This window comes from Myodes glareolus, chromosome 25, assembly GCF_982192425.1.
Source record: "Myodes glareolus chromosome 25, mMyoGla1.1, whole genome shotgun sequence".
NCBI lineage: Eukaryota > Metazoa > Chordata > Mammalia > Rodentia > Cricetidae > Myodes > Myodes glareolus.
In genome coordinates, this window is record NC_142050.1 from 35,989,312 (window position 1) to 36,009,836 (window position 20,525).

At 46.0% G+C, this 20,525-nt stretch overlaps 2 protein-coding genes across 2 annotated transcripts in view; both read right to left on the reverse strand.

Moving 5' to 3' along the window:
- The window catches only part of Svopl (SVOP like), a 60,629-nt gene that overhangs the window by 22,774 nt on the left and 17,330 nt on the right, over window positions 1-20,525 (reverse strand). Inside the window, exons 7-14 of the mRNA XM_085683973.2 lie at window positions 18,302-18,365; window positions 14,308-14,433; window positions 12,582-12,710; window positions 9,906-9,979; window positions 7,595-7,806; window positions 4,531-4,642; window positions 2,647-2,728; window positions 1,558-1,647 (exon numbers count right to left, since the gene is read on the reverse strand). Coding sequence (XP_085540099.2) covers window positions 1,558-1,647; window positions 2,647-2,728; window positions 4,531-4,642; window positions 7,595-7,806; window positions 9,906-9,979; window positions 12,582-12,710; window positions 14,308-14,433; window positions 18,302-18,365 — 889 coding nt within the window. The remainder of the gene's footprint in view (window positions 1-1,557; window positions 1,648-2,646; window positions 2,729-4,530; window positions 4,643-7,594; window positions 7,807-9,905; window positions 9,980-12,581; window positions 12,711-14,307; window positions 14,434-18,301; window positions 18,366-20,525) is intronic.
- Window positions 16,312-16,819, reverse strand: LOC125400969 (small ribosomal subunit protein uS19). The gene has a single exon (XM_087901738.1). The coding sequence runs from the start codon at window positions 16,773-16,775 to the stop codon at window positions 16,338-16,340; it is 438 nt and encodes a 145-aa protein (XP_087757864.1). The 5' UTR covers window positions 16,776-16,819; the 3' UTR covers window positions 16,312-16,337.

A 20,525-nucleotide genomic window follows, 5' to 3' on the forward strand; every position in this document is an offset into this window, starting at 1 on the left:
GCTCTGCTTTAGAACGTGGGAGGCACAGGAAGAACGAGCTAAGCCTCCCAGAGTTAGGAGCCACTTTGTGCCCCAGGATGTCAAGCAGAACAGAACCCTCAGGACTCAGCCCAAATTGTGATCTTTTCTGACCATTGCCAAGGCCCCTAGAAGCAATGTGGCCTGTCACATAAATAGTCCCATGTCCCTAGGGAGAATAGCACAGGGAACTAAGAACCCAGAGACTCCATCCCCACAGTGCTGGGGAGAAAAACCTAGCCTCTGTCTGCTTACAAGGGACAGGGTGGTTGTTTACTTCCCTTTTTCCCTGGTAGGCTCTTCTCTGAGACAGATGAAATAGGTGGATTTTTTTTACTTTATGAGACAGGGTTTTTCTGTGTAGTTTTGGAGCCTATGCTAGAACTTATTCTGTAGACCAGGATGGCCTTGAACTCACAGAAACCCACCTGCCTCTGATTCTACCACTGCCCAGCATAAAAAGGAATTTTAAAAAACAACAATTCAAGACAAAAGTAGCACCATTTTTAAGACAAGAAACACTTTAAAGAGAGTATTTAAAAACTCATAATGCTGGGCAGTTGATGACACACACGTTTAACACCAGCACTCGGGAGACAGAGACAGGCAGATCTCTGCGAGTTAGAGGCCAGCCTGGTCTACAAAGCAAGTTCCAGGGCATCCAGGGCTATACAGAGAAGCCCTGTTTTGAAAACAAAAACAAAAATCAAACAAACAACAAAAACTCTTTGTAGCCACACACACAAAAAAAATCCTTCTGTTTAAAGATAGGAAGCGTCTACTTCGCCCATATGACTGTTTTCCCTGGGAAGTGCCCCCCTTCCCTGCCCTCATATGGAACTGTTTGAAGCGCTGGCCCCTGATCATGTGATTCAGACATAGACCAATCAACTCCACGGCAATGCCAAAGTCATGTTGTTTAGGACTTTTGAGAATGCCCCATACACAGGGAGCAAATAAAGCCTGCATGTGGGGGCAGCAGGGGGTCAGGTGGGGAGGTGATCTCAGGCCCCAGAAAAACCGGACAGGGCCTGGTTTCCTCCTAGGTTCCCACAGCCGATGAGTCACTACAGGACCCAAGGCCCATTTCCTATTTCTATAGCCGTAAGAGCAAGGCAGAGTTCTGTTGTGGCCAAAAGAATGACCAGAGTAGAGGACAAACAGTAGACCCCTCCGTGACCCTGTGGGCTACTGCATTGGCCTGTGTTCTCGGTTTCTTGTCACACGGTGCCAGGTCCCCCAGGTCCCAGCCTATTCCAGACTTTAGGCCAGCCCCACCTCCTGTGTGTAAGCTCTGCCACACTGTTCTACCCCCGACTCCTCACCTCATCCCCACCGAACCCCAATCCCGGTACTCTCGCGTTTTCCCATGGTCCATTTTGGCTGACAAGCCTGGCAAAGGGTTTAACTCTGAATCAAAGTCTAGAGGCTGTTAAATATTCACGCCCCAAATAAAGCAGAAACCCTTGTTATACCCTTTCTGGGGTCCCTGTTGCCCACCCACTCAGGTTCAGTGTCCCTGCATACGCTTCTGGGTACCTGGGATATAAATGGCGCAACCATCGCTCCAATGCGGCACAGGGAACCGCTGGTTCCCATCCCCAGAGCGCGCATCTGAGTAGGGTAGACCTGCAGAGGAGAGGCATAGAGAACACTCATTGGTCACATTTTTTCCCAGGGTTCTCTTCTTCCCTTCCCTTCCTAGTTCAGGTTTCTGTTTGTAGAAGATGGGTAGAAGATGCTCATTGTCTTTGGTATATAGTTTTGAATTTTAAAAAGTTACATTTATCCATTTCTTGTGTGTGTGTGTGTGTGTGTGTGTGTGTGTGTGTGTGTAAGGGAGGGTATGCATGCATGTCATGGTGCATGTGTGGAGGTCAGAGGACAACTTGCAGGAGCCAGAACTGTCCTTCCATGTGAATCTCAGGGATTCCAAACTCAGAATGTTGTGTTGGGCAGCAAATGTCTTTCCTTAAGGAGCCAGCCCACCAGCCCCATGGTGGTTAATTTTGATGTCAACATATTTGGATTGAGAGCTGTTTCCCTTAGTAAAGGGCAGAAATATGAGAACCACCCTAACCAATTGTTTAACCCACTAATGGACTCGACATTCAAACGGACTATTAGAAGGAAGAACTTCGAAGCCTGGTTAGAGGAAGTGGTCGCTGGGCATGTGCTTTTGAGGGTGGATCTTAGCCCAGGTTCCTTTTTGTTCCGTCTTTGCTTCCTGACTGCTGTGTGGTGGCCAGCTTTTCTCTCCCAAACCCTTGGACCATGGTACCTCTGCTACAGAAGAGGTAAGCCAACCAGTCATGGACCAGAACAACCGAAGCTGAACTAAGATAGATCTTCCCTTCCCTAAATTATTTCAGGCTTTTGTACAGTGACAAGTTAGACTAACCACCTGCTTTCACTTGAGAGGCAGGGGGCCCTCTCTTTCAGAGACTGGATTTCAATAGACTACATGGGAAAGGAAAGATCCATATCAAGCTCTCACATGACATTTTCAATGAATTTCACCGTTTAAGAAACTTGTCAAAGGTTAATCCAAGTCAGGGATGCAATCCCCACAGACTGGCAGCTCCCCTGGCATGCCCTGATATAGCCAGGCCCTTCCCCGGTGCTCACCTCAGCAGTGTAAATGTAGATGGTGTTGAAGTTCGCTGCTACCAGGGCCCTCAGCATGAAGAGGAAGCCAATGAGGCCAGCACTGAGGAGGAAGCAGAGGAGGTTGTAGTCAGAAACACAGAAGGCTCTTCACCAAGCCCAGAGCCTCGGCAAGATGCTGTTTCTTAATTGGCCTTACCATGACATCCTAAAGCCCGTTTCCTCACAATCCTCCTAAGGGGGGCATTCAGGCCTGGTGCTCCTAGACAGGCACAAGCCTTGGAAGAGGTATTTTATGAGTATGATTGCTTTGCCTATTTGTATGTATGTGTACCACGTGTGTGCCTAGGAGGTCAGAACAGGGCATCGGCTCCCCTGGAATGAGAATCAGGTGGTGGTGAAGCATCCTGAAGGCACTGGCAACCCAGTGTGGATCCTCTACAAGAGCAGCAAATGCTCTTATCTGTTGAGCCATCTCTCTAGCCCCCTCTGTTATCTTTAAAGCACTAGATTGGCTGGGCGGTGGTGGTGCATGCCTTTGGGTACAGCCTCCCTGGCATTTCTAGGAGCAAACTCTCTGCGATCTTCCTGACTCCTCTTCCACAGTGAGCCCCAGAGATTGTGTTGTAATGTGTCAGTTGGGTTTGAGTACTCCACAACCTCTTGTTCTCTGTGTGCGATTGCTCCTTCAACACCAAATAACTGTTTACCGCAGCATTTACTTTTCGCTAGGGATTGTAGACATTCTAGTATTTTTTTTTTCGAGATAGAATTTCTTTGTAGCTTTGGAGCCTGTCCTGGAACTAACTCTTGTAGACCAGGCTGGCCTCAAACTCACAGAGATCTGCCTGCCTCTGGCTCCCGAGTGCTGGGATTAAAGGCCTGCGCCACCACTGCCCAGCTGTCTTGGGGTTGCTATTGCTGTGATGAAAGGCCCATGACCAGAGCAACATGGGGAAGAAACAGTTTACTTGGCTTACACTTCCACATGGTAGTCCATCACCGAAAGAAGTCAGGACAGGAACTCAAACGGAACAGGAACCTGCATGCAGGACCTGATGCAGAGGCCGTGGAGGGGTGCAACTTACTGGCTTGCTCAACCTGTTTTCTTATAGAACTCAAGACTACCAGTCCCGGGACGGCACTACCCACAATGGCCTGAACCCTCCCACATCAATCACTAATTAAGAAAATACCCTGAGTAATTTTAAATCTAAATTATTTATAAAATATCAATAAAGTAAAAATTAGGATTCAAAATATGCATTCATTTTATAATAAAACATAAAACTATTTAAAAAAAAAAAAGAAGAAAATACCCTACCGCCAGATCTTACGGAGGTATTATCTCAACTGAGGTTCCCTCCTTTCAGATGACTCTAGCTTGTGTCCAGTTGACATTAAACTAGCCAGCACGCATGCTCTATACAGATGCAGTTTGTTTTCATTGTCTGGGGTAAAACCTTTTCTAAATTTTAATCTGTGCTTAGCTGGCCTGTGGGTGTAGAACTCACAGCTCAAGAGTCAGCCATATCATTGCTCCGAGTACTGCAGGGTTGCCAATGTGAGATGAGACTTGTTATCTGAGGCAAGTCCTCCACCACGGAACTACACACCCAGCCTTCAGATACATGTCCTTCATGTCCCTGGAATAGCCCATGTTGGTCCAGAAAACAAAATCCCTACCGCTGCTTTCCAGTTCTCTAAGAAGTTCTGTGTAAAGTGAGCATCCTGGTACTTACCCACATCTCCTGATAGCTGAGGGAGGCAGGGCAGAGGAGAGGAGAGGGAAAGGCCTTTCAGTCTAACGGACAGCCTCTACTCTCCACTGATCCTCAGGACTCAGGAAGTCCCATCCGATAACCATGCATAACACCCGTGTAGATGCAGGCAAAGGGTAAGTACCTTGAAGTGCAGATATTGAGGAGAAGAAAAAACAAAGCCGTGCATCCCATGGTGATGGACAGGCTCAGCCGTCTGCCCAGGAAGTTGATGCCCAGGATGTTTAAAGGGTTCACTAGGAAGCAAACAACAACCACAAGTGGTGACACCTTGGAGCACACGTGGTACCCTAGACACCAGCGGTACCCCTCCTGTCATTTGCTAAGAAAGAAGCTCCCATCCTCAACCAGGCACACTGTCATGGGATCTGTGACTTCTTGAATGTGCTTCTTCCTCATGAGTGACTAACACTGCTGATACATTAAGGCCTTTTTACTTTTTAAGCTTTTGATACAGGGTCTCGCTACATAGTCCTGACTGTCCTAGAACTCACTTTGTAGACCAGGCTGGCCTCAGACTCATAAAGATTCACCTGCCTCTGCCACCAAGTGCTGGGATTAAAGGCGTGTACCACCACGGTTAGCCTTATTTCATTGCTTTCTCTACCACTTTGCAAACTACCAGTTTGCTAGAGCTAAATGCCATATACCATTGTTCGTTCAATTCAAGGCTCCACTGATTCTTTTGTTGGTTTTTGAGACAGAGTCTCACTATGTAAGCTTGTGCCAATTGACCTTGAGCCTTTGATTCATTTTATTTATTTCATTTTTTGAGACAGGGTCTCCTATATCTCTGACCTCAAATTCAGTAGAGAGGGAATTACAAGGGATCTGAAGGGGAAATGAGAAAGCGGGGCAGGGGCTGACTTATTAGGGAGGCAGGCTGAGGATGGCTCAGCAGTTAAGAGCACTTGCTCATGCAGAGGGTGACCTGGATTCTAGGCCCAGCACCCATCCACGTGGTGGTGTCCAACCATTAATAACTCCAGCTACAGAGGCTCAGACACCCTCTGCTCACCTAGAAGGAGGGCACCAGGCATGCACAGGGTGCACATACACACAGCCATGCAAAATATTCATACACACAAAAATAATATCTAGTGGGGCCATGGTGGTGCACACCTTTAACCCCAGTACTTGGGAGGCAGAGGCAGGTGGATCTCTGTGAGTTCAAGGCCTGCCTGGTTTACAAAGTGAGTTCCAGGACAGTCAGGGCTACACAAAGAAACCCTGTCTTGAAAAACAAAATAATAATAATAATAATAATAATAATAATAATAATGTCTAAAACAGATTAAAATGAAATAATTAGAGAGGGGAGGGATATTAAATGCAGAATGAAAGCAGAGGGTGAAATAACAGTAGTAATACCTGAACGTCATAAAAACGTACTATTATCTACCTAAAATACCTATACTACATATTACATGTAAGTAGATTCAATGTATAAATTTACATATATAGTTTAAATCAAGTGCCCCCATCTGGGCTGACAATGCTTTCCCAAGAGCTGTAGACCATCTAACCGAAACCCCCACGCCAGGCCTGAGGAGCCCTCTTTTGAGTGGTTGGTCAGGATCATACAAGAGACTATCAAGTCATACAAAACAGATCAGATCGTAGAAAAACCGGATCCAACGATAATATATTATAGGCTATATTGTGGTCCTTGGTTGCCTCCCAGAGGTGGAATATAAGTCCCTACTGCTGAAAGCATCATGTAGTTCAGACGCAGGACTCAGGGCACCGGAGATGGACCTGACCTGTAACCCTCCTTGCTGAGGACTTGCTTTTGTGGTCCAGAAGGCACCATGAGCTTCCAAAGGAGGTAAGCAACCAACAGGCCCATCAGCTATGATAACAATGACCTTAATGGCACAATAACCCTAATGGTGCAGTAGGGGCATGCACACCCTGGCACTAACAAAAAGCTCTTTAATTGAACTTAAGACCTTGCTGCGGGAGTACCTTCCGCTGCTAATGGTGTGGGAGAATTGTCTGTATTCTGTCAATCATATTTTAATAAAACGCTGATTGGCCAGGCAGGCAGTATAGGCGGGAAAGCCAGACAGGAAGTAGGGGTGGAGCAAAGAGACTGGGAGTATTCTGGGATGCAGGAAGCTCCCTCCACCAGTTCTGCCCAGACCACCGGAGAGGAAAGATGTAAGCTTCCCCGCTGGAAAAGGTACTGAGCCATGTGGCTAACGCAGATAAGGATAATGGGGTAACATAAGTTATAAGAGCTAATAAGAAGCCTGACCTAATGGGTCAATCAGCTTTATAGCTTATAGAGATCTCTGTGTGATTGATTTTCTCTGGGACTTGCCGGCTGTGGGGTACGGGGGGGGGGGAACAGATACCCCAACAAGCCAGCCCCGTCGTATTACAAGACCTATCCAACAGGAGGAAAATCAAGCCTGGCATTGGAAACCTAGCCAACTATCCTAGGCTGGGAGAGTCATGGATCTTGGAGGAGAACCTGTAACCACCGCTTCATGAAGCCAACATAATCCCTAACTTCACTATACATATTTATCCTTGTACCCACAGATAAATGTAATCTTCACCCCTTGTCAAGGAAACCTCTCTGCAGCAGATGTTGCCGACTATCAGAAACCACATCCAATTGAAATGCAGAGCCGGGTCCAAACAGCTGCATCTATCAAACAATTCCTGCACCTAAGGTTCGGGGGTCACTGTGGAGGGGCAGAAAGGCTGTAAAAGCCAGGAGGAAAATGAAATCTGCTGTTAAAAAAAAAAAATAAATTGTAAAAAGGTCATGAAATTGAGTGTATGAGTTCAGGGGAGGAAAGAGAATTAATTTCAAAAATAAATATATCTTTTCATTTGAGACAGGGTCTAACTATGGATGTAGCCCTGGATGACCTAGAATTCATTATATAGATCAGGCTGGCCTAGGTCCACCTGCCTCTATTACCTGAGCATTGGAATTAAAGGTGTGCGCCATTCCATACTAAAGTGTATTTGGAACTGATGAAATGGAACAGTTCAAAGCTTTGCTCTTTCAGGCTTTCCTCCCCACAACAACCCAAACTGGGGGTGTAGCAGTGTGATCTGAAGACCCAGGGAGTTCTGCTAGGCAGGAGCCTCACCTCAGGGTTCCTTTGACCCTGAGCTGCAGGAATCCTGCCTAAAACAGGGAAGATGTGTGGGCGGGGCGATCTTACAAGCAATTTCCCCGAGTGTGCTGATGATCATGGTCCTGTAGTCAGAGGGTGCGAACAGGTGGCAATAGCAGGGGCTGAGACTCTCCTCGGAGTCCCCCGTGGTCACCACCACCGCTGGGTCCGACTCCGACTTCGAACCACAGACCAGATCCCGCTCCAGCAACTCCGCGCTGGCCAGGATAACCCCATAGTAGGCGAAAGAAATGCCCAACCTGGAAGTGAGAAGAGAGTATCTTCAGCGCTGGGGAGGCAGAGGCAGGAGGATCTCTGAGTCCGAGGTCAGCCTGGCCTACAGAGTGACTTCCAGGAGAGCCACGGCCACGCAGTGAAACCCTGTCTTGAAAAAAAAAAAACACAAAATAAAAGTAAAAAAGAATGTCGTCAGCAAAAGTTTTCACCAAGCTTGGGGGACAGGAAGAACTATGACAGGCAGAGGCAAGGAGAATGATCTACGTGGAAGGCATGGAGCAAGAAGACAACTTTGGAGACACACACACACACACACACACACACACATATGTATGTATGTATATAATTTATATATATAACATATAATTAATAATATAATATATATAATTAATAATATAATATATATAAATTATATATATATATAATTTTTTCTCTGCATCCTTGCAAACACAGTCTTTTTAAAGACTTATTTATTTATTTATTTATTTATTTATTTTGGTTCTATTTGTATTTTTGCCTGCATGCATATATGTGTACCATGTGTATGTAGTGCCATTGGGAGCAAGAAGAGAGTTTGGATCCCCTGGAGCTGCAGTTAAATGGTTGTAAGCCACTACATGGGTGCTAGGAAATAAGCAGAGGTCCTCTGAAAGAGAGACCAAAGCATTTAACAGAGAGTGAATCATCTTTCCTGCCCTGGGGTCTTTTTCAGTGTGGCTGTTCTTACTCATTGTTGGGTTTATAAGAACTTACAGGGGTTTAATTTGCATTTTCTTGGTGACTCTGTGGTTGAACGTGTTTTGACACGTGATCCAGATTCACGGATTGGGTGAATCTTAAACCTTTTCCTCTTTCTAAACTCAGTTGTCAGGGCTGGAAAGATGACTCAATTGTTAAGAGGATTTGTTGCTCTTCAAAGAATCAGACTTGAGTTCTCAGCACCCATGTTGGAGGGCTCACAGCCACCTATAGTCCTAATTCCAGGGAATCTGACACCCTCTTCAGCCAACCGCTCACACATGAAGTACAGAGAAATGCACACATACACATAAATTAAAAAAATAAAAATAAACTTTAAACTGAATTACCTATCTTAACTGTTGAAAGACAATTTTATATATATAGCATATGTGTTTTATATGTATATTATATACTGTATTATACATATATATCAAAAATGTGAAATATATATGTATATATACATGTACATATATATACATATATATTTCAAATTTTTTCTCTTAGATGATAGCTTGCCACTTAGGCTTCTGATATTATATGGCACATAGACATTAATTTTTGTTTGAAACCGAGTTCCGTGTAGTCTCGGCTGGCCTCAAACTGGTAGCAATAGATGACCTTGAACTCTGCTGACATAGGAATGTGCCACCAAACCCAGCTCCAGGGACACTATTTTAACGCTATAAAAGCCATCAGTCCTTCCCTGTATATTAAGTACTGTTTTTTAGTCCTATTTTGAATGCCTTTGCTCACTCAAGGTTAAAGCTGCAAAGAGATGAAGCCCGGAGAGGCCCTGAAAAGGCTGTGCCACCGAGCCTCTCATTGGTGAGTTGGAAGGATCAGTCCGTCGTAGGGTAAGCAGAAAGCACACACTGTGAAAGTCCAGGAGGTGACATGTACAGCCACATCCCTGGAAAGAGCTGGGAAACTACTGTAGAATGTTAACGTCACCTTTCTTCCTTTACAGCTTTGTCATTTCGGGGAGGAAGGTAGCGTGGGTGGCGTTAGAAAGACAAGGCGCTGCAGGAGGGACTATTGGTGACTCCCTGTATTTCTAATACCCTGAGAGTGGATTTACAGTGATCCCTCTTCATCCATAGAAGATCCACACAGATCATACCACGCCTTACGTGTAAGTTCCTATACAGACTCAACAAAATAAAGCAATTCACAACATGCCATAAAAGTTACATGCAAATGTGGTCTTTCTGTTGAAGAAGTCAAGACAAATACGATTTTTGACTTTGATTGACAATGGATAACGGAAATCACGAGAGGCAACGTGAAAAACAAGGTGTATTTGTAGGGCTACTCTCCTTGAGTGGATCTCCTTCAAATACCTGCTTATTTAACACCAGTCTTGCAGTAATGATGTTCTTACCATATGACCCAGATCTGTAAGGTGGTCCGAAGATATTTAGAATCCAGTAGATCTGCAAACCTTCCTCTTTTCTCCTAAGAGAATGAAAAGGAGAGGACAAAACACACATGGAGGGATAAAGACATATTTCTTGACATTCTTGGTCATACACAAGGAATAGGAGGTGGTGAGATTCTCCTGTGTGGCTCAATTATGAAGCAACCCCTCCTCCCCCTGGCCAATCCAAAAGGCTGATGTCTACAATCATGATGACTGAGGGGCTGAAGAACAACTCCTTGGTTAAGAGTACTGGCTGTTCTGGCAGGTGGATCCCAGCACTCACAAGGCAACTCACAACCATCCATACTCCAGTTCCAGGGGATCCAACACCCTCTTCTGGCCTCTGGCGGACACTTCACACATGTGAAACACAGACACATGGAATCAAAACACCCAAACACACAATTAAAAAAAAAAAAAAGACTGGCCCTGGCTGGTGGGTCCAGTCACTTAGAACTGACTTGATCATGAGTGCCCTGCTTAGCTGATAGATCAATCCACAGAAGTAGTCACAAGGAGAGAGCATTGGACATGGATGGAAACTTTCAGGGGAGTTTCCATTTGTCCCTGACCCCCCCCCCTTATCAGTCTTTGCTTCTCAGCTACCACAAAATGGGTAGTTCTGCTCCAACATGCCCTTACACCATGATACTCTGCCGTCACAGGGCCAAAACAATGATGCCACTGGCTACTGACTGCAACCTCTGAGACTGAGCCAAATACCTTTCCCCCCCACTCCCCTCCCCCTCCGAGACAGGGATTCTCAGTAGCTATGGAGCCTGTCCTGGAACTCACTCTGCAGACCAGGTTGGTCTTGAACTCACAGAGTTCTGCCTGCCTATGCCCTCCAAGTGCTGGGATTAAAGGCATATGCCACCACTGCCTGGCAACGTCCCCCTTCTTAAATTCTGCCAATATCTTAGTTACTGCTCTACTGATATAACAAAACATCATGTAACAAAACACCAGGTGACTTTCAGAAGGAAGACTTAATTTGGCTTATGGTTTCAGAGGATTAGAATTCGGTGACTCTTTGACATCAATCTAAAGGTGTGGATTCATTCCAGTGCGTCCCTTCCTTAGTGCCTGTCACCTCTGCACCTTCAGGATGAAGCTGCTGCAGCTGTGCTGCCCATAGGGCCGAGGGCAGCATCTTGGTTCAGCCCTCTGTGCTGGCCCCTGTACATGCCTGCCTGCCTCACAACTCCATCTCTCATCCGCAGGACTCTTTCCTCCACTGAGATTTCCTCTCCTTTCTGTGCTATTTCCTGTCTCCTCGTGCCCCATGGTGATGGCTCAGGCAGAGGGGGCTCAGCTACCCCTGCTCCTACATGCACTGTGGGCACAGGGGCCAACTTTGCAACCTACTCTTCCATGTGTGACCAGCTTAGTTTGATTTAAATCAACTTTCTTTCTACTCTGGTCTAGAGAGGGAATACTTTGATCAAATCACTACTTCCTTACCTCCCAAATTGCCTGCAAGGGGATCAGGATTTTAATTTCTAAAAAATAAAAGGGGGTGTGGGGAGCTAGCAAGATGACTCAGACATTAAGAGTGATTATTGCTCTTCCAGAGGACTGGACTTTGGCTCCCAGCACCATGACACCATGTCAGATGGTTCACAATTGCCTATAACTCTAGCTCCAAGAGATAGCAGATCCACTGGCACCTGCACACTTCACACACACACACACACACACACACACACACACACACACACACTTTAAAAACAAGATGTCTCAGCAGATAAAGGCACTTGCTATCAAGCCTGATGATACAAGTTCAGTTTCCAGAACCCTCAAAGTAGAAGAAACTGGTACCCACAAATTGTTCTCTATGGCATACACATCCACACCCATATCCACAAACATATGCATAAATAAATGTTACAAAAATACTTCAAGTAGCTGGGTAGTGGTGGCACACGCCTTTAATCCCAGCCCTCAGGAGGCAGAGGCAGGTGGATCTCTGTGAGTTCGAGGGCAGCCTGGTCTACAAAGTGAATTCCAGGACAGCCAGGGCTCTCACACAGAAAAACCCTTTCTCAAAAAAAAAAACAAAACAAAAAACAAAAAAAAACTTCAGGCAATATAACTAATCCATCAGCAAAATATGTGAACCACATACTAACATGCAGAAAGATATCCCCCAGACAGGAGGTGGTGGCACACACCTTTAATCTCAGCCCTTGGGGCCAGGCAGATCTCTGTAAATTCAAGGCCAACCTAGTCTATAGAATGACAGCCAGAGCTACAACGAGAAACCCTGTCTTGAAACAAAACAAAAACAAAAAGATAGCCTCCAAAATTGGAGCAGGCTTTATGTAGATAACCTTATCAAAATGAGACAAAGCCAATACATACATACATACATACATAAATAAATAAATAAAATGATTATTTTAAAAAATCACATTATAAGCCATGAAGGCAAGTGATGTGATTAGTTCTGCCAAATAAGAAGCATCATTTATGTTTTACAGATGACAAAAATGAAGTCAGGTATCTACCAGCATTGCAGGGCTACGTGGCAGAGAGGAACTAGATCAAGCCCCGCCTCTACTCTGCTCTTTCAAGGGAGCCCTGGTCCCCTTCCTTCTGGACTACTGGTGGGCGCTCACCCACGTGTGCACTCACCAGAATGGGCTCCACTAGCTGTCCCTCGGGCATGACTGAGCGGTTCATCTTGGCGATGCTCTCTAGGGTGTCCAGTGCAGCCTGCGTGTTTCCGGTGGAGACGTTGAAGCGTGCAGATTCAGGGATAAACTGGGCACAGATTACAAAGGGCATCAGAGCTGCAGGTACCATAGGCTGAAAAGGTGCTGTTGGGTGCTGCTGTTGCCACTTCAGGCCTCCTGACTGCCTCCCACACCCAAGAGTGGCAAGCTTTAAAGCATCCATCACAACAGGCAATCTGACAAATTCAATGCCGACTTGGTATTTGCCTCTAGGGAGGGAAATCTAGGGAACATGAGAGTCTGGACTAAAACCAAAGGGCCCACGTTAGATATTTGAATAGAATTTAGATTTTTTTTTTAACAGATACATCCGTTATATCATCAGATTATACGTCCATTATACATCAGGTCTTGGATTCTGGGCTTGAGAGCAATTCATATACAACAAATTCCACTTAACCTAGGCCTTAAGAACCCAATGGTGGGATGCAGTTGGCCGAGAAGGCTGTGAAGTCTTAAATCAACAAACACAGAGGCAGGGGTCTTCCCACAGGAAGCAACGGGACTGAAAGTCACTGGTTCCAGAGCAGCTGAGGGGTCTGTGTGTGATTCTTGTGTGTGTGTGTTGTTGGGGTGCATACTGGGGATTGAATCCAAGAAAGGCCCTTGTTCAAGTGAGGGATGCATTACGCCACTGAGCCACAATCCCAAGCTCTCAGGGGCCAGGGATGAAGAAGGGATGATTCCAAGCAACAGAACTGAAAACAGTGATCCTCTGAGCTTGTACAGAAGAGAGAAGGGGCCTGACTGTGGGACCAGCCATGGGAACAATATGGGAGGCCATGGTTTCGTTTACTGTGGAATAGGGAAGACTTGGGAGATTATGCATTCTTAAAAAAATGCTTTAAAGCCAGGCAATGGAGACACATGCCTTTAATTCCAGTCAGCACTCAGGAGGCAGAGGCAGGCAGATCTTCAAGTTTAAGGCCAGTCTGGTCTACATAGTGAAAGTTCCAGGACAGTCAGCGCTATACAGAGAAACCCTATCTCAAATAAATAATAAATAAATAAATAAAAATAAATAAATAAATAAATAAATAAACTTTAAAAGATGCCAGGTAAGAAGACAGACCTCCATGACCTAGCCACAGGCTCTCTAAAGCTGGTTACATTCCTGTGAAGACCCAAATGGGCTTGAGGTTTGGAATAAATGACCACGCAGGAGCCTCTACATCTCTGTTCCCGTCTCTATCTCTCCTCTCCCTTTACTCTCTTCCCTCCTCTTTTCTTCCTTTTTCTCAGGTATCCTAAGATGGCCTGAAGATGATCTTGAACTTCTGATCTTTCTGCCTCTGTCTCCTGAGTGCCAGGATTACAATGAGCATGCATTACCATACCCAGTTTATGCTGGGCTAACGAGCAGGGCAGCTTCAAGTATGCTAGGCAAGCACTCAATGAACTGAGCTACATACATCCCCATAACTTATTGTTACTACAGCTCCAAAGGATCGGACACACTAATACACACATACCCACATACAGACACATACACGCTCATATACATAATTAAAAAGAATACTTGTAAATCACTTTTAGGAAAAGAGACTACCCTAAATACATTTGTGGGGAAAAGAGGTTAGTGGTCCAGCAGAAAGGGAGCATAGAGGTAGTTTCAAAAGCTTCACCTTGAAGGCCAAGATGAGGATGATGCCAGGGATGGAGGCAATCCGGATGAGCCAGCGCCACCCAATGGTGGGGATGACCACAGAAGCCATGCCGATGATGAGTAGGGAACCAGCAAGCCAGAAAACCTGGGGAGAGAGACTTGAAACATAACAATTCCTTCGGTCCTGTCTCTGTGCCGTTTCTCCCGTCCCTGGAACCTCAAACCCGTTCTTTTGTACTGTGTGTGCGCAAGGTGGGAGTTCTGAGGAGTGACTACCGGGTGCTTCTCCTGGGACATCTGCTCCGATCTGAGGAGCTGCTGAGTCACTCTGCTTCGGGGCTCAGTTTGTGTGTGTAAACTGTTTGCTCTAGCCTAGGACAGAGAACCCAGCAGCGACATCACTAGGGTTTCAAACAAAACCCAGTCTAATGCGCTAGAGGGCTTTTTTTTTTCTTACACAGATAATGCAAAGTCCTGGCCATAAGGAGGCACAAGAGGAGCCGGGAATGCTCTCTTCTCCCAGGTCTCTGCCACCAGCTTCTTTTCTCAGAGGAACTAGCAAGGTCTACTGTCTGTCGCCAAACCTCCTTCAGACACTCCATTTTCAAAAACAGCCCATGGTATGCATGGTGCTTCACACTTGTGCTGTGTATGCTTACGGGTTTGATATCAAGTAACATGGGCCCTGAGGGTCGAGAATTATTAATAGATGCCTGGCGGTGGTGGCACAACCCTTTAATGCCAGTACTCGAGAGGCAGGGGCGGGCTGATCTCTGTGGGCTTGAGGCCAGCCTGGTCTACAAAGTGAGTTCCAGGACAGCCAGGCCTGTTACACAGAGAAACCCTGTCTCAAAAAAAAAAACAAAAAACAAAAAACAAAAACAAACAAACAAACAAAAAAACCAAAAAAAAAGAATAATTAGTAGAATCCACCATTTAGCCCAAATACTCCTACTCACCTAAGACGATTGGTCGCTCCACCTCAGAGAGATGGAAAGAGGCAGCATTTAAAAGATTCTTTGTGGAGCTAATTGAGGGTTTTTTGTTTTGTTTTGTTTTTTGTTTTTGAGACAGGGTTTCACTGTAACTTTGGAGCCTGGAACTAGCTATTGTAGACCAGGCTGGTCTCAAACTCACAGAGATTCACCTGCCTCTGCCTCCCGAGTGCTGGGATTAAAGGTGTGTACCACTACTGCCCGACTGAAGGACTTCGTTTTTTAAAAAGAAGTATTTGTTATTTTATGTGCACGAGTGTTTTCCATGCATATATGTTTGTGTAGCATATCTTGTGCCCAAGAAGGCCAGCAGGTGTCAGATCACCTGGAGCTGGAGTGTGACAGAGCTTGTAAGATGCCTCGTGGATGCTGGGAATGGAACCAATATGTTGTAGAACAGCCAGTACTTTTCACCACCAAGCCATCTCTCCAGCCCCAAGCGATGATTATCTTATCAAAGATAGATTACACCAAAAATAGATTACTTAAGAAAGTGATAGGGGCACAAAGAAAATAGAATAATGTGTGGAGAATGGCTTAAGTGACAAGGGACAACTTCTCTAAAGAGTCAATAGATACAGCTACTGTGTAAGGGCAAGCGACAGTTGATGTGGCATTGGGATGCATCTCAGTAATAACAGAACAAAAGATTTTTCTAAATGCACTCGTCACACGCCTTTGAAGGTGACAAAGCTTATTGGTGGACACCTGCATCATGGGTCCGTGAACTGGGGAGGAGCCAGCACAGCCTGGCAACCGGGTAGGGTGAGGGGAAGGGTGGGGTACATTGTGGCTCCTGCATTCGAGCTCAAATGGCAAAAAGTGAGCTCTTGGCTATGACCCGAGATAGACACAGGGAGATGAGAGGTCCCAGGGAAGGTGGAGAGGTGAGTTCTAAGAAGGCGGCATTTGAGGACCCTCTAAGACAGTCGAGTGACTCTCAGGTAAATGGCCACCTGGCTCTTGGTTCAGGAGGTGTTCTTGGTTTCTTTTTGTTGTTGTTGTTGTTTTGTTGTTTTTTTTTTGACTGAACATGAGTCTTTATTGACCACAGCTACTTGAGGGGGATGAAGCGGGAGGAGTGGGTGGCACCGATGCCAGGCCGGCCGTGCTTCACAGGCTTGTAGGTAATGGAGAACTCGCCCAGGTAGTGGCCAATCATCTCCGGCTTGATCTCCACCTGGTTGAAGGTCTTGCCGTTGTACACGCCCACCATGCTTCCCACCACCTCGGGCAGGATGATCATGTCGCGCAGGTGAGTCTTCACCACCTCCGGCTTCTCCATGGGCGGCGCCTCCTTCTTGGCCTTTCTCAGGCGCTTGAGCAGCGAGTGCTGCTTCCGCCGCAGGCCTCGGTTGAGGCGTCGCCTCTGCCGGGCGCTGTAGAGCTGCATGAGCTGCTCATAGGACATGTCCAGCAGCTGGTCCAGGTCCACGCCGCGGTAGGTGAACTTGCGGAAGGTCCGCTTCTTCTTCTGTTCCACCTCGGCCATCTTGACGGCGACTCGGAAAAGGAAGCGGTGGCTGCGTCTGCGCAGTTATCGCGAGCTCCGCTGGGAGGCTTTTTTTTTTTTTTAATATTTATTTATTATGCATACACTATTCTGTCTGTGTGTATGTCTGCAGGCCAGAAGAGGGCACCAGACCTCATTATAGGTGGTTGTAAGCCACCATGTGGTTGCTGGGAATTGAACTCAGGACCTTTGGAAGAGCAGGCAATGCTCTTAACTGCTGAGCCATCTCTCCAGCCCCCAAGTTCTTGTTTTTTTTTTTTTTTATACATGTTTTTAGAGATGGAAAGAACACACAGGTAGAGCTGTCCATCTGCAGGATTCACACTCATGAATTCAAATCCATGGTTTCAGCCAACTGGGTACCAACGGTATTCAAAAACAAAGGGGGTCTGTGCTGGACAACTGTCTACCTACAAAATATTGATTAGGTAGCTCATCTCTTGATGATTTAAAGTACACAGGATCTGGAATGTATATCTGTGTACCATATCGGGTGCCCAAAGAGGTCAGTAGGTGTCGGATCCCCTGAACTGGAGTTACAGGTGGTTGTACACACAAACCTGAAAAATGACAGCATTTTCTATAAGGGACTTGAGCCTCCAGAGATTTCTGTATCCTCTAGGATCGAAGAGCCAATCTCCCAAGGATACAAAGGCATGACCATATAGATAGGCAGCACTGGAGTTGGCTATATGACCCAAGGAGACATAGACAAGGAAGGGCCACGGCACTGGACAGATGGAAGAGTAGAACCCTGATCCCTTGGTATTGAAGTATAAAGTCCAAATGCTGTGAAATAAGATGCATTCTTGGCCATGAATGGCTGAGGACAAAACCTGGAGAGAATGCAGAGTCACCATCGGGTGTTCCTGGTTCTTTTCGGTTATTGTTGTCTACATTCTGTATAAAAATCAAATCTCCTGGGTTATTTATTGCCAAATACATGAAACCTTAGCAGAAAGGGTCATCTTTCTCCTGGACATCCCCTGGAGTTGGGACTTTAGAGTCTGGGGGAATAAAAACAGTTCAGGGGATCAAAATTGATAAAGATTCTGGATGTAAAACCTCTAGTCAACAGCCAGTCAGGGTCGGAGGAGGACCTGGAGAGACAGCAGCTATCAAGACATAATCATGGGACTTTCCTCCAAGTGAGGGCAGTGTGGACCTAGAGACACCAGCGTCCTTGGAAAAGAGATGGGGTACCCCAAAAAAGTAGGAGCTGTCTCCCTTCTCTGAAGTCTTTGTGAGGTGAGCAAGGCTCTCTTGGATATCTGCCAGCCACTGGACTACACCCCGGCTTTTGAGGAAGGTGGTATAGTGTCTTGAGCATCACAGCTGGGTGGCACAAGTCCCCAGCTCAGAACACCTTCCTGTTGGACCTGCAGCACCAGACATGTTTCACACTCACTAGTCAGTGCTAAGATAGCCCAAGTCCATTAGCGGGCTGGAAGGAAACCCATGTGTCCAGTCCTCTCACGTGCACCAGAGTTCCCCCTTCACCTTACCTGAGACAAGGGCAGCATGTAGCCTCGGTATTTTGTGGGCAAAAATTCAGTCTTTATGATTAACCTGCACAGGGAGCGGGGAAACACAGTGATTTTGTTTGTAGAAAACCAAGCGGCTTTCCCTTTAAACAATCACAGATTTTCACCTCAATAAAGACACTGTACGCATAAAGGGAGGCTTGAGAGATGGCTCTGCAGTTAAGAGTGCTTGTTGCTCTTGCATGGTACCTGGGCTTGGTTCTCAGAACCCACATAGTACTCAAAATCATCTGTAATTCCTGTTCCAGAGGATGTGACAGCCTTTTCTAACCTCCATGGATACGAGACACCCTCACTCAGGGTATATGTATGTACACACATACATGTAGCAAAGCACTCATGTAGATAAAGTAAATCTAAACAATTTTATATATTTATTTATTTATATATTATTTTATATCTTATTTAATGTTTTAATTAAAAAAGGAGTTCATCATATATTAAGCTATAATTGTTACGGTGACGTTCCACATCCGCAAACAGTGAGACGTGAACTCACAACTGCTCCTTTCCGGTCACTCTGCTCTGACATTCATTTTAAACTCTCTGGCTTACGGGGACATTGACCTTATTGCTTTGGCCAAGAGAAGCTTCAGAAAATGGCTTTGTCAAATCTAATCCCCTTTGTGGTGTAAAACATACCCAAGAAATCAAACTGCCCCCAAGGAAAGGCAAAGAGTGTTCACTGGTGACAGCCAGTGCCGTTCCCAGGGAAGTGCACAGAGAGGATGCAAACAGAGAAGAACAAACGAAGTGAGAGCCTCAGCCTTGACATTGTTCTACGCTAGTAGATTAGCCAGGGCTAGGACTTCTTTTTTTTTTCTTTCTTTAACGAATTTTTTGGGCTGCTTCTTGCAGGAGACTTTAAAGCTCTCTCAGCATCTACTCCTGTCAGGCTCTCAGCTCAGTGAGCCGCTTCACTAGTGCCCCAGGGAAGAACGAGTCTTCAGTCTTCGGCGCATTAAGGCCATGGCAGGTGCTTTGACATCTCCTAACGTGATTGAAGGGGAATGTGCCTCAGGGCACCCGGGAGGGAACAGCCTGAAGGGCTCTGTGAATTTTGAGGTGGCCCCATAGCTGAAACATAACACAGCAACACTCACACCCAACATTGAGACCCGCAGGAGACAGGCTGACGCATTAATTCTACTTCAGTATTTCTCATTCTGCTTTGCGAATTCATTCTGGTGTTTTGTTTTGTTTTTGTTTTAAATCTGAGCATTTTTCTTGTTTCAGTTTTATTTTTAACTATGTGCGTGCACATGTGCATGTGAGTGTATGTGATGTGTGTGTGCACATGTGCACGTGAGTGTATGTGATGTGTGTGTGCACATGTGCACGTGAGCGTATGTGATGCATGTGTGCACATGTGCACGTGAGTGTATGTGATGCGTGTGTGCACATGTGCATGTGAGTGTATGTGGTGTGCACATGTGCATGTCTATGTATGTGGTGTGCAGGTGTCCAAACTTCCCCTGAAGCTGATTTGAACCTGGGCCCTTTATAAAAATCAGTGTATGCTCTTAAGCCCCGAGCCATCTCTCTAGGCCACCGGGTATGATTTTAAACTACAGGGCAATGGCACTTTGTAATGGGCAGTTATTCTGGGCACTACAAGGGCCCACAGTGACTTGTGGTTAGCCCCAGAGTAAGTTATCTCTCACCACTTGCAGGGAAGAGGTGTTGACACGAGGCAAGTCCATGGAAGGGAAGGGATGGGAGGACACAGCAAACAAGGCCACGTCCTACATGCCTTGACCTACCTTCAACCCAAGATCTTGTCCATGTTTGGTAAGAGCTCTGCCACTGGGCTACATCCCTGGTCTTCACCTCCTTAATATAGTCACGTGCACATGCATGTGTGTGTGTGTGTGTGTGTGTGTGTCTGTCTGTCTGTCTGTCTGAATCCATGCCCTTCCCCACCCTGTATGAATGTGTACACGTGTGTCTGTCTCTCTCTCTACACGTCTCTGTATCTGTCTGTCTGTGGCTGCATGAATGTACTTCTGTTTCTGTGTCTCTTTTCTCTCTCTCTCTCTCTCTCTCTCTCTGTCGTGTGTCTGCCATCTATGAATGTATGTATGCATGTCTTCTTCTGTGTATCTGTCTGTGAATGTGTGCATATATGTCTTTCTTTGTCTCTGTGTGTGTGCAGTGTGTGTGTGTGTATGTGCGTGTGTGTGCA

Excerpts from the sequence above, each read along its gene's own strand:
- LOC125400969 (XM_087901738.1), bottom strand. The coding sequence starts at position 16,775 with ATGGCCGAGGTGGAACAGAAGAAGAAGCGGACCTTCCGCAAGTTCACC.